Source organism: Falco cherrug, chromosome 4 (genome assembly GCF_023634085.1).
Source record: "Falco cherrug isolate bFalChe1 chromosome 4, bFalChe1.pri, whole genome shotgun sequence".
NCBI classification, from domain to species: domain Eukaryota; kingdom Metazoa; phylum Chordata; class Aves; order Falconiformes; family Falconidae; genus Falco; species Falco cherrug.
The window spans coordinates 75,961,648-75,973,745 of record NC_073700.1 but is presented as its reverse complement, the minus strand read 5'-3'; the positions used below and the strand labels follow the sequence as shown (position 1 = coordinate 75,973,745).

The window sequence follows — 12,098 nt, the reverse complement described above, 5'->3', positions numbered from 1 at the left end:
AGCTCCTTGATCCCAAACTTAAGCAGAACAGAACCAGGTCTGGATATGGTATGAAGGAACCTAAAGCTCCACTCCACAGTGAAATCAAAGAATTTTAGAATTCACTGATTACTATTTCCAGGTGCATTTTTGTACTGTTACATTGTTGAAGTTAAATCAGAGCAAGACAAATTCTTCTGGATTCTGTTTGTCTTTCAAGGGAAGAAATCCTTGAAAGCAAGTCTATAAACAACGTTATTTTTGAAGACTTAATTATTAAGATAAATTAATGAGTTTCATTGGCATACCTACTATAGGCTTTGAATAGATGCAGAGTGACGACAAGTTAAGTTTAAAAAGGCAAGGAAACAATGCTGTTTCCCATGAAACTACACAGATCTTTTTGGATTCCATCCACCTGGAATGTGGCATGGTTTACAATGCATCTGCACTCACTCTTCCGGCTGCTGTGAAGCACTACAGGTTTTCTCCAGGTTTACAGAAGTCTAAACTGACCCATCACTGACTGAGCTTTGATTAAAGAAATATGCCTTTTATACATACATGCATATATGTGTTTATATATATGCACATATGTGTGTATGCACGCATATAGTAAATATATGTATACCTCAACATACAGAGAGATACAAATAGAAATAAATATCTCTCTGCCTGGTGATGTCCCTTTGTTAATCCACATTAACCCACTGGGTCAAACTCTGTTATTACCTCAGCTAGTTGCATTTTAAGACTCTCAAGCTCTGCTAAGAGTTGCTCTTGATTTTCTTTTTGGCGTTCCATTTGCTGCATGTGCCCTTGTCTCAATAATTCTGTTGCCTGCTGATGTTCCTGATATTGCCGTACTAGCTCCTGTCGCATGTCTTCCAAACGTTCCTCATATAACAACAGCTCACTTGACGTTTCTGTGTCTGATGCCATCATCACACTGTAGCGCTGAAATATTGGACCTACTTTAGCATTTTATGTTCAATGACAGTTTTTAGTAAACATTTAAATAAATTTTAGAAAATACTTCCACAAATTAAAGTAGCTATCACAAAAGCATTACCTTGTAGCCAGCTTCTTGGGAAGTCCAGGCTTACAATTATTCTCCATTTAATTATTTTTTTTTAAATAACTGTGAACAGTGTTAACACTTAGCTTTTTAGCTGGCAGGGATTTCAACATAAAATACACTGGCTGACAAACACACGTGTCAGTGTGTGTACAACAGCAGATGTTTGAGAGCAGTATCATACAAAACAGGAATATTACAGTTTATTCACTATCAAGATAATACAAGACCAGAATATTTAACCGTTATGGAAATCTGAAACTATGATTTTTAGTCCAGCTAATGCCAAATTTAATTAAAAAAACCATTAAACATAGGATGAAATTGTGGAGTGAAAATTTATGACTGCTTTTTACCATATTTATTCCACCTTAGCCCCACCCCATGTCTTTGAAATGCTAAATATATATTTTACATATTACTTTTATAATTTTTATGTTCAGCTGATAGCCTTTATCACAAGTGCCTCAAACTCTTTAAGCACTATATTTAATTTGTTCCTTGTATAAACACTAGAATATAACCTAGCTTACAAAATGTCTTTATAGAATTTATTGCCTGCAATACAGTTTTATCCATAAAATGGAATAATCTATTTTAATGTAACCCGTGTTATGTTCTATTCCTTTCCTCACAGCACAGCATAACGCCACGACAGGCAGAATGCAGGAAAGACAGGTAGGTAATTTAGGTCTAAAATTGTCACCTCTTTGAAAGGGAAATATTTAAATGGAATTTTCGTCTTAACCTTTCTTTGCAGTTCTCATATCAACTGCAAATCTGTTGGAAAAATTATTCAGATAGTGTTACATGCTGCCATTTTTTTTCCTCACCCCACTTACCTGTGTTTCTTCTGCCAAAAGCCCTTTGACATTGGGAAACTGTTCTTCAGAAATCTCTGGTTCATGCGTGGTCTGTACTAATAAGCAACCAGGCTTGCTATTAGCATGAAGCCGTTCTCCAGGCAAGTTGATCTCACCAGACTCTTCACTGAGTTCCTTGCAAAGTGATTGCAATTCTTCTTCATCCTTACTGCTTTTTCCTGTTGTTTTTCTAAGAAGGCTGTCAACCTCTTCTTCACTACATTGCTTTTTAATTTCAAAATGCATTCCCTGTTGAGGTACAATCTGTGTTTGTGCTGCTTCTTCCTTCTGCCTAGCAATTCCTGACAACTCAGTCTGTTTGGCAAATGCTACGCTCATTGACACAATTACCTGAATAAGTAAGAAAAGTCTGTATTAGTTCATGCTTCACAGCATCTCCTGTTGCTGAAGAAATCTCACTGCTGACCACAATTATATAAGTACTAAAAGTTCTGAACTACGATCTGCATTGTTTTTTTTTCCTGAGGAAAACAGGCAAAAGAACAGAGACATCTTGCCAATCTCATCAACAGTCACATCTTAAAATAGAGACATGCTGTATTTAAGGTAGTTTATTAAAATGTGATGCTATTTTCAGTTAAAATGCATTATTTGCCACAGAATTAACTTGTCCTTTTTGAAAAAAAGATTCTATAAGGCGACTTTAAAAAGTCCTGGCATACTGACATAAGTGCAGTTTTGCTAAGCTTCCTCTAACCAATTTATCCTTTGTAAATGTTTCACCAACGTGGAATTTTGGGCTGTACAAAGACAGTAGTGCCATGTACTTGATACTCAGCACAGGAATTTTACTAGATCAGAAAGAAACTTCTACTGGCATTAAATAGCTGAAGTTGCAGTTACAACAGACTGGTAAGTTTTGTAAGTATTGCTAAGTATCTCCTTCTAATACAAATAAATCCCTTTTCCAATCATGTGAGCAGTTATTTTCTAGATTTAGAATACAGCCATTTATAGCATAAGCTACAAAAAAGTGTAAAAATATAGTATAATAAATACAGAAGTGTTATATTTGAAAAGACCTAATACTTCCTTTCCAGATAATGCGTTTGTCTTTTGAACTTAAAACTGCCCTTAAGAAAACACAAACCAGTCACGTACTTTACCTTCCCATAAAGAAGGGTCTTCTGGGCAGCAGATGAGAGAAATGGCACTTTTACTCCAGAAATGTGGATTACTTAAATTAATGCCAGAACCCAGTGCTGGCTATAACATTTTTCTTAACTCTGACTGTAAACCTTTTTAAGAAGTACTCCTTTGTTTTTCCCAATTTTAGATTTATGTTAAACTGGTTTTTATTTATGCCATGATATAATGGAAAGCAGAGATAATTTTTCATTCTCAATGAAGTGAAAAGATTTTTGGAAGTCAAAAAGTAAGCAAATCCACAATTTAATATGTCACCTTAAAATCTTAATTTTACTTTTCATGTTTTAAATAAAGTCATCAGATCCAAATAAAACCTACACATTTTACACAACATATTAAAATGCACAAAAAAATATGATCAGAAAATTGTATGAAACTGTTAAATGCAAAATCGTTTGAACTGACCTGCTGTTAAGGCTACAGTAGCGAGAAATTCATTCTCTAAACCTCTGGATTTCCTAAATAAATTCTAGTATCAAGTATGGTTGCATGTTGTCTAGTCTCTTTTGCATCTTAAAGCAAAACACCACCACCACCCCCTTACAGGGGTCTATTTTAAATAGAAATTACGAGTCACAAATAGGACAGACGGCTAAAAAAACCCACAGTGTTTCAGGTTTGTTTCGTTTTGTTTTTTTTAAAGACTTTCCCATTCAGAAATGGCAAATGAAAATGTCAATTTTTTTAAACACGTTTTTAAGTACGAAAATAAAAATAATACCTTTGCTATCTCTTCTTCTAATCTTTCTTGGTACTGTTTTTCTAGCAATTGAAGGACATCCAGATCATCATTCCCCATTTCACTTGCACTAGTAAGCTGTAAGAAAACCATGAAATCTCAGATCATGTATTTGTGCTTTTATTTAATTTCCAAAGTTTCAATCTGACAGATTTTTTTCTTCAATTAGGTTATCTTCATTTCATGCAAACCACATAATTTTGTAGCACAACATAAAAGAAATGGGTAAAAAAACTTCAAGTTTCTGGTTCAACATGAATTTTAAAAGTAGAATTTGCAACAGCTCTTCATCCAGCACTATTTGAATTGTCAAATGCAGAGAAAACAGGTGAGAAAGCACAGGATCACACTGCAAAACAGCATTGGTATTTTTAAAAATGCAGAATTTTTGAGCCAGGTTTCCAGCAGTAGAGGGGGAGAAATGTATGGGGTCTTTTCCATTTGCATTTGGTTTCTAAGATCTTTGGGATTACTTTTGCAAAATTTCTCCAAAACTGTGCAGTCTATACTTCAAAAGTATTAGGATTTCACTTAAATCACTCTTCTGTCATAACCAGTTTTTAAAGAAGAGTCACAATATTATAGACTCCCGGAGAAATCCCAGAATTTGAACACTAATTTTCTTCCACTTTCGTAAGAAGCAGTCCAACCCCAACGTCTTGTTTTAGAGAAAAAATAATAAAAAAATAAATTTAAATCCAAGACAAATAAAGTAAGTTTTATCCCTCATAATTTCCAGAAGTGTTTTTCAGCAAAAATTATCTTTTTACTCTAATATGGTCTAATAGTATAGCATAGTACTAAGATAATTACTTTAATACTACCAAATATTAGTCTATATTTCAATTTCATCTTAAAATTTAAAGCATCTGTATTATATTGACCATATGTATATTAGCTGTCAACTGAGTTATACGATACCTCCAGTGTTTCATCTGTTCTTTGCTGATGATTTTCAGTGCACTTCACTTTCCTGAAAACTTCTTTTAGGTTTATTTCTGAATCTGTGGATACACTAGAAAAGTAAAAGAAGCAGAGGGGGTGAAATTTAAATAAGTCAGTATTTCAGTATCCATTTTTTTTCCTCCATTAAAATATGCATTTTATAAATACATATATACATTATGTATATTCAAAGACCTATAACTTCAAATATTTTCCTCAGAACACACCTTCTCCTGTGCCACTAATTTCATGCACTTGACAAGGTAATTCATCTGCCTTCCAATTGCTAGTTCCTCCTCTCAGTGCAACACACCTTAACACCAGTTTTGCCAATGACCTCACAAAACTTACTTTTAAAGCTACCTGAGAATATTTCATGCATAGTAACTATACACAAAAAGATGAAGACAAAAGCACCTGTTTGGATCATAACACTATGAGAGAAACCAGAATGGCTATGTGTATGAAGCCCTAAAAAATGGTTATATTTATTTTGATACTTTTAAATTTATGTTTATCAGAGGCACTGCTTTCTTTCCTCTTGTGTTATATAGATGAGGCATACACAGGAAAATAGTAAGAAATCTGATTCACTTTATATTTAGATAACAACATGCTGAAATATATTCAGAGACAGTCTTTTCCAACAGAACCGCTCTACGTATTCACAGTGCTGTAAGTCAATAAACACCAAAGTAACATCACACATCACCAAAACTCTAGCTCCCCTTTCACTACATATTGAAAAAGGCTTAACAGAATTACACTGCCAAAAGGAAAAGATACAGTATCAAACTACCTAAAATAATAAAAAAAAATATCTCCTCTAATATTTGTGATCTGCTACCAAAAAGGAACTAACACCTTGCTAAAAGACAGGATACAAATTTAAGTTAGCAGGCAAGTTTATTGTCTGAGAGACTTGCAGTCTTAACTATGCTAGGGTTTTACATAGACCATGAAGTTTCCTTTTGCTCAGATCTGAGAGCTGGCATAAATAATCCTGAAATGGAGTCCAGAACAGTAGTTTTTATAAAATTTGTGAGAATTTTAATTACAAGAGCAACCCATTATTTTTAGCATTCACATTTCATTTGGTGAATGAATAGTAGCAACTGGTTGGTTGGGTTGGGTTTTTACAAAAATTCCCACGCTTGGCCACAGCTATACTCAGATCTTAGTTTAAAAGATGCAGCAACAAATCAGGTATGGAGATTGAGTATGTAAGAGATCATTCAACAGGCTACTGACTACACCATTAAAAGAGACTCATCTCTTCCAGCTGGAGATGTAACGAGACAGACCTCCATACATTATTAGAAACCAGTTTAGGTACCAATCTAGGAACTCTTCCTGTAAAACTCCAGTTTAATTTTAATGTTTAAAACCTTAAACATTCAAGTATGAAAGCTAAGAGAATGCAACACTTCAAGGGAAATGTCTTCCCTACTGTTAGCTCCTAAATATCGATAAACACTATAAATTCTCATTAAACATATGTAAAGTGAATTTTGAGTATTTTAGGTGAATAGTTAGCATAGATTAAATCAGAACACTAACTATCCATTTAAAAACAGTTTAAAAATGATATATGAATATCTACACCTTGTCTTGGCCAGCACACATACAGAAGTATATAGTTTTACAAAAAGCATTTTGAAAATGCTCATAGGGTTTTTTTTTCCCTTAACCAATTAAAAAGTAATTAAGAAGCCATATAGTCCCTTAAAACCAAACTCAGGCTAATAAACTAATAAACATGTACTGACTCTACAAGGCAGATAGTGAAAAATAGTCATATAAAATTACAAGTCTCAGTCTTACAGATAAATAATCATTTGCAGAACTTGGACCTCTTGTTTATAAAACCAAATATATATAAGTGTTAATTCATAGAAGGAAAAAGATTTGGTTATTTTACTTGCCACTTCCAAGATTAGAAATATATTTTAAGGAATGAAAGGAAAACTGTTTAAAAGTTAGAAAAAACAGATGGCTGAAAAAAGGCTGTGATCAAACAATAACGGAAAAACAGCTGGTTTGGTTCTGATGGGTCATGGTTGAAGGAAAATACTTTCATCTTCATTTCTCTCGCCTTCTAAGGATTTATCCTACCACAGTCCTTTTGCTTTTTAAGGGTGTACTGTGGTAAGTATATCAAGTATTTAACAATTTCCAGAAACATTTAGACAATTTCCCCCCCTTTTCAGTAGCATATCCTATTGCCACTGTGTCTATCCATTTGCCTTTTACAGTTGGGCACTGGTCTGACTAACAAGCCCTCACAGTTCTCTCTCACAGAAGGGAGATTCAGATAAAAGAAAAATGCAGACAATCTGAGCAGATTTGTAGGATAGTAAATTAAACTGTAATGTAAGTAAATGCAAGGAATACAAGGGTCAAAAACAGAAGAACAGGAAACCAGAGATGACACTGAATCAGGCACAATTAAAAGCACCCACCACTCCTTGAACGCATTCAAGGGACAATGAAAGAATCGGGGAACAGAAGCAGGCTCCATAGCTGTCAGGATTCCCCCATGACAATTTCAACTCTTTCAGTTTTGAATGGCCACAAAGGTCAGGGCCAGGAGAAGGCTGTTGAGTGTATCCCATGGCCCACAATTTGGTGAAAGCCAGAACGTATTAACTGGACCTCAATTCTGCCATGAACTTTATTGTTACATATAATTCTAGAAAATCACCAATTTCATGCAACTGTCTCTTAACCAGGTGTCTTTAGTTGTAAAGTACACTGCCTGGAAGTTCAAGGCTTAAAAGTGGTCTATCAAGTCAGGAGTTTTGAAATTACTGCTAAAAAGCTCATCTATACAAAATGACATTTGTACGTTATCCCAATTATCAAATCAGCCTCTATTAACTATAAAAATGTAATAAATTCTAAATGCTGCACTACTTAGTTTGCAATGTTTACGTCATTTCTTCATAACACTCAACAACTCCTGATGGAACAACATAAGAGTAATGTTTTTATAAAGAATTTCTCAAATTTTGAAATAAAACACGTAGCTTTACACAAATGGTTACCTGAAACACTTGTTTTGTACGCAGTGCAAAGTTACAAGGATTAAAGAACAGATTAATACCTCATGCGGTCAGAGGACACCCCAGCACTCTGAAGCTTGTCCTGCAGATGGACAATCTCTGTAATGTATCTCTCTTCACGTTCTTTCAGCTGCTGTTGGAAATAGGACCGGAGGTGTTCCAGTTCTTGAGCATGCTGTTCTTCAAGCTGTGTTTTAAGGTTCCCCATCTCCTTCAAACAATATTCTTGAACTGTAGAATCTATATGTAGGTTATTGGGTGGGTGGATGGGAATAATAAAACTCCCTCTCAAGTTATTAGCAATGATGGACTGAATAATTATCGTGGTTTAAAAATTATTCTGATATCATATCAATTACTTTTCCAAAACAAATAATTCTAACTTCATCTTCAATTTTGCAAAACTATATTTGATATGGCTAACAGAACTTTTTGGTGGAAAACCAAAAAAGCCTAAACCAAAACTGTTTCACAGAATGTAATTCCAAAATATTACAGCAATTTAAAAAAAAAAAATTATCAAGAGTATCATACTGCAAAATCTGCAAAAATCTCTTAGGCGCTTTAAGCTGTAGCAATCTATAAATCAGTTAAAATTTGAAGTCATTGTCCTCTCTCTCTCTGAATATGTACTCATTAAGAACAACATATGCATCTTTTTACCCATTGGACCCTGAGAAGGGGTCTGCAGACACTCATTCCGTGTTTCCAGGTGGCAAGGTTTGTCTTCTTTCCTCCTTTGTGAAGAAGATAGCCATGGTTCTTTGACCTAAAAAATAATCAAGTAAATACAAGTGATGACAATTTGTCCAGGAATAATGCAAACATATTAACTGTAATTATAAACATATAAGAAAGGTTGATAGTCAATGCATAAGAGAGCGTAACCAGTGTTACATGTTTCATTTTACAGCCCGAATGACCAAGTATACATTTATTAGCTAGATGATCAGCCTATGTAGAATGTCCACCGTAAATCTCAAATTCCTCTCTTTGGACCTAAACTGTTAAGTCATAATTCCTCTGACTCCAGGACCATTATACTTCCTTTCCAAGAAGAAGAGGTAAACGTTAATACCCTCCTCAGGCCCAAGATGCAGTTTTCACATACAAATGTTTTTTTTCTACATCTATATCCACCAATACACGTGACCTGCAACCATCTCTTGATATAATTGGCTAGTGTACTCTATTTAATACATGGAAGTAACTAACTCCAACTTTACTGACAAAATTTGTCATTAGGAATCCCAGGCCCCCAAGGTAAGTGTAAAAGTTTGGAGCAAGGAAGACAACCTTGGTGGAGGAGAATCAGGTGAGGGAACAAACGAGACATGAAAAATTTGGTAGAGCCTGATGGGAGACACCAAGCAGTGCTGACGGAGCTGGTCTATGTTACTGCGAGGCCATCCTCAATTATCTTTCAAAGGACATTGTGATTGAGGGTGGTTTCTGAGGACTAGATAAAAGCACTCCTACTTCAAGAAAAGTAAGAAAGTTTTGGGGAACTACAGTCAAGTCACCCTCACTTTGATCTCTGGGAAGGCAATGGAGAAAATAATCCTGGAAACCATTCCCAAACATATAAAGCCAAGAAGATACTCCATTTGGGAGTACTCGGTATGGATTTATTAAAGGGGAAATCATACCTGACCAACCTTTCAACATCACCTCTTATTACATGCCCACAGACACACTGATGAAGAATGGGGATGGCAAGGCCAACTGCAAACTGGCTGAACTGCTGGGCTCAAAAAAATTGTGATCGGTTGCACAAAGTCCAGTTGGAAGCCAGTAACTAGTACTAGTGGTATACCTAATCGGTTGATACTAGAACCGATACTGTTTAATCTTTTCATTAATGTCCTGGATAACGGGACAAGAGTGCACCCTCAGCAGCTTTGCAGACTGTACGGAACTGGGAGGAGTGGCTGATACACCAGACGGTTGTGCTGCTGTTTCAAGAGACCTCAACAGGCCAGAGAAATGGGCTGACAGGAGCCTCATTAAGTTCAACAAAGGTGAACGGCAAGTCCTTCACCCTAGAGAGGAATAGCCCTTTGCCCCAGTACATGCAGAGGACTTCCCAGCTGGAAAGCAGCTTTGCAGAAAAGGACGTGGGGGCCTAGGCGCCAAGTTGGACAGGAATCAGTAATGTGCCATTATGACAAAAGTCCAACAGCCTCCTGGCCTGCATTAGGAAGAGTGTTCGCCATAGGGTCAAGGGAGGGGATCCTTCCTCTCTACCCAGCACTGGTGAGGCACATCTGGACTGCCGGTTCCAGTGCTGCACCCCCAGTATAAGAGAGAAATGGACATACTGGCATGAGTCCAGCAGAGGGTCACAAAGGGGATGGGGGGCTTGGAGCATTTGTCTTACAAGGCCAGGCTGAGAGAACTGGAAATGTGTAACCTGAAGAAGACAAGGTTGGCCACTAGACTCTCCATCCTTGGAGATACTCAAAATTCCATGTGACACAGTGCCAGGCAACCTCCTCTTGCTGACCCTGCTTTGTGTGAGGGGTTGGATTAGATAAACTCCAGAGGTTCCTTCTAACATCAGCCATTCCACAATTCTGTGACGTGGGTAGCAGCTTTCTCTATTTTATCAAATCTTTGCCTTCCTCTGCACTCAACCACAATACATAAACACAATTGCAAACACATTCTTTGCTCGTTCAGAGGGAATTCATGCAAGAGAAAATTCAAACACTTATATATATTAAAAATGTTTACCTGTTTACAATCCTTTATCAGCTGTGTTTGAAGTGCTTTCAGCCTACTGTACTCTTCCATTATCCTGTGTAGAAGTGCATCCATACGCTCTTGCACAGCTAAACAACATAACCAGGGACTTAGAAAAAACACAACCAACCAACAAACTGAAATCAAACATTTTACCACAAACTTTAACAATTTTAATACAGTGAATTGTTCACAAGTTCTCTAATGAAGAATTATCTGATAAACATTACATATTATTGAAACAACTGAGGCCCCTTCCAAATTTTGGATGCATTTTTATATAGTATTGATATATATGATTTTTTTGGTAAAGCTGCTAGCTTCTTCTACAAAAGGAGAAGGGGAAGGAAAACAAACCCAAACCACTTTTTTCACCAATTTCCACTACAATGAAAGCAGCACAAGAAAATACCCATAATAAAAAAAAAAAAATCAGAAGTGGTTCAGAACAGTGAGGAAATCCCTAAAGCAGCTATTTAGTCACATTAATCAGCACCTGAACAACCAATGGTATAATTGCCAGTCTGAAATACTTGAAATCAGTAATTTATTATTTTCTTTTAACCAGCATGATAGTACAATGTCATTACCTTGAGCCTGACCTCTATGTATTGGTAATTCTACACTCAGTTTTTCTTTCACAGCAGCAGGTTCGTGGAAAATATCCTGTCCCCTATCACCAGCTTCTACAGCAGGTGAAGAATGTTCCTTTTGATTGTAACACAAAGCCTGCATAACAAATTAAACAAAAAAAAAAGTGAAGAATTTTTTGTTAATTTATCAATCACAATTCTAAAACAAAACAAGAAAAATGCTGGCAGGAAAGTAGTACTTTGTGAATATTATCTTCTGTGGAAATGATGGCATAGATGTTTTGTTCTGTCATAAGGACCTAGAAAATCTTTAAAACTCCTGATAAAAGAAACAGGTATGGAAAAACTTTTCAGCTAAAACATAAATACATATATTTTTGAATTCTTATTTAATTTGGAACTGCCAAGTATTAAAATCTTGCAAAGAAAGGCCTCCTTCATTAATACTGAAAGCAAATTTACGTTATAAATGTCTCATTCTTGTAAACCGCAATTTTACTTGGAAGGAGGATTCCCTAAGGCAGAAATGTGTACCTCTTTAGAGATTACCATTCATCATGTCCTTAAGTATTCAACAAATAGTATAAAAGGGGATGGCATAAGAAAACTCATGCAAATCATAAACCAGAACGCCTCATGTTTGTTGGTGTTATGTGGCCAGCAGAATAGCTACCATATTTACCATGACTAGGCAAAGAGAAGATTTATCTGTACAATTTCTGAAGATAAATGATCCTGAAAAGAAACAGGCTGCTCAGAGCACACAGTGGCATTCTTCAGTTAAAGATTTTGGACTCCATAGACAGCAAATTCAGCTTACAAAAGTAAAATCACAATTCCTCCAAAAGCTCAACATGGAATCATACATAACAGCAGCGTTCTTCTCAGCTGTGAAACAACTGATGTCAGGCTCTCATCTAG

The 12,098-nt window shown here is 35.9% G+C and overlaps 1 protein-coding gene across 9 annotated transcripts in view; it reads right to left on the bottom strand.

The window, feature by feature from the left end:
• AKAP9 (A-kinase anchoring protein 9) overlaps positions 1-12,098 on the bottom strand; it is a 120,793-nt gene that overhangs the window by 54,585 nt on the left and 54,110 nt on the right. For 8 of the 9 annotated variants that reach the window (XM_055706577.1, XM_055706582.1, XM_055706580.1 and 5 more), the window contains 8 exons: positions 11,175-11,313; positions 10,576-10,673; positions 8,503-8,608; positions 7,881-8,079; positions 4,751-4,844; positions 3,812-3,907; positions 1,900-2,271; positions 712-936 (listed from right to left, as the gene is read on the bottom strand). In XM_055706577.1, the coding sequence (XP_055562552.1) occupies positions 712-936; positions 1,900-2,271; positions 3,812-3,907; positions 4,751-4,844; positions 7,881-8,079; positions 8,503-8,608; positions 10,576-10,673; positions 11,175-11,313 (1,329 nt within the window). The remainder of the gene's footprint in view (positions 1-711; positions 937-1,899; positions 2,272-3,811; positions 3,908-4,750; positions 4,845-7,880; positions 8,080-8,502; positions 8,609-10,575; positions 10,674-11,174; positions 11,314-12,098) is intronic. The other variant, XM_055706578.1, reaches the window with a different exon arrangement.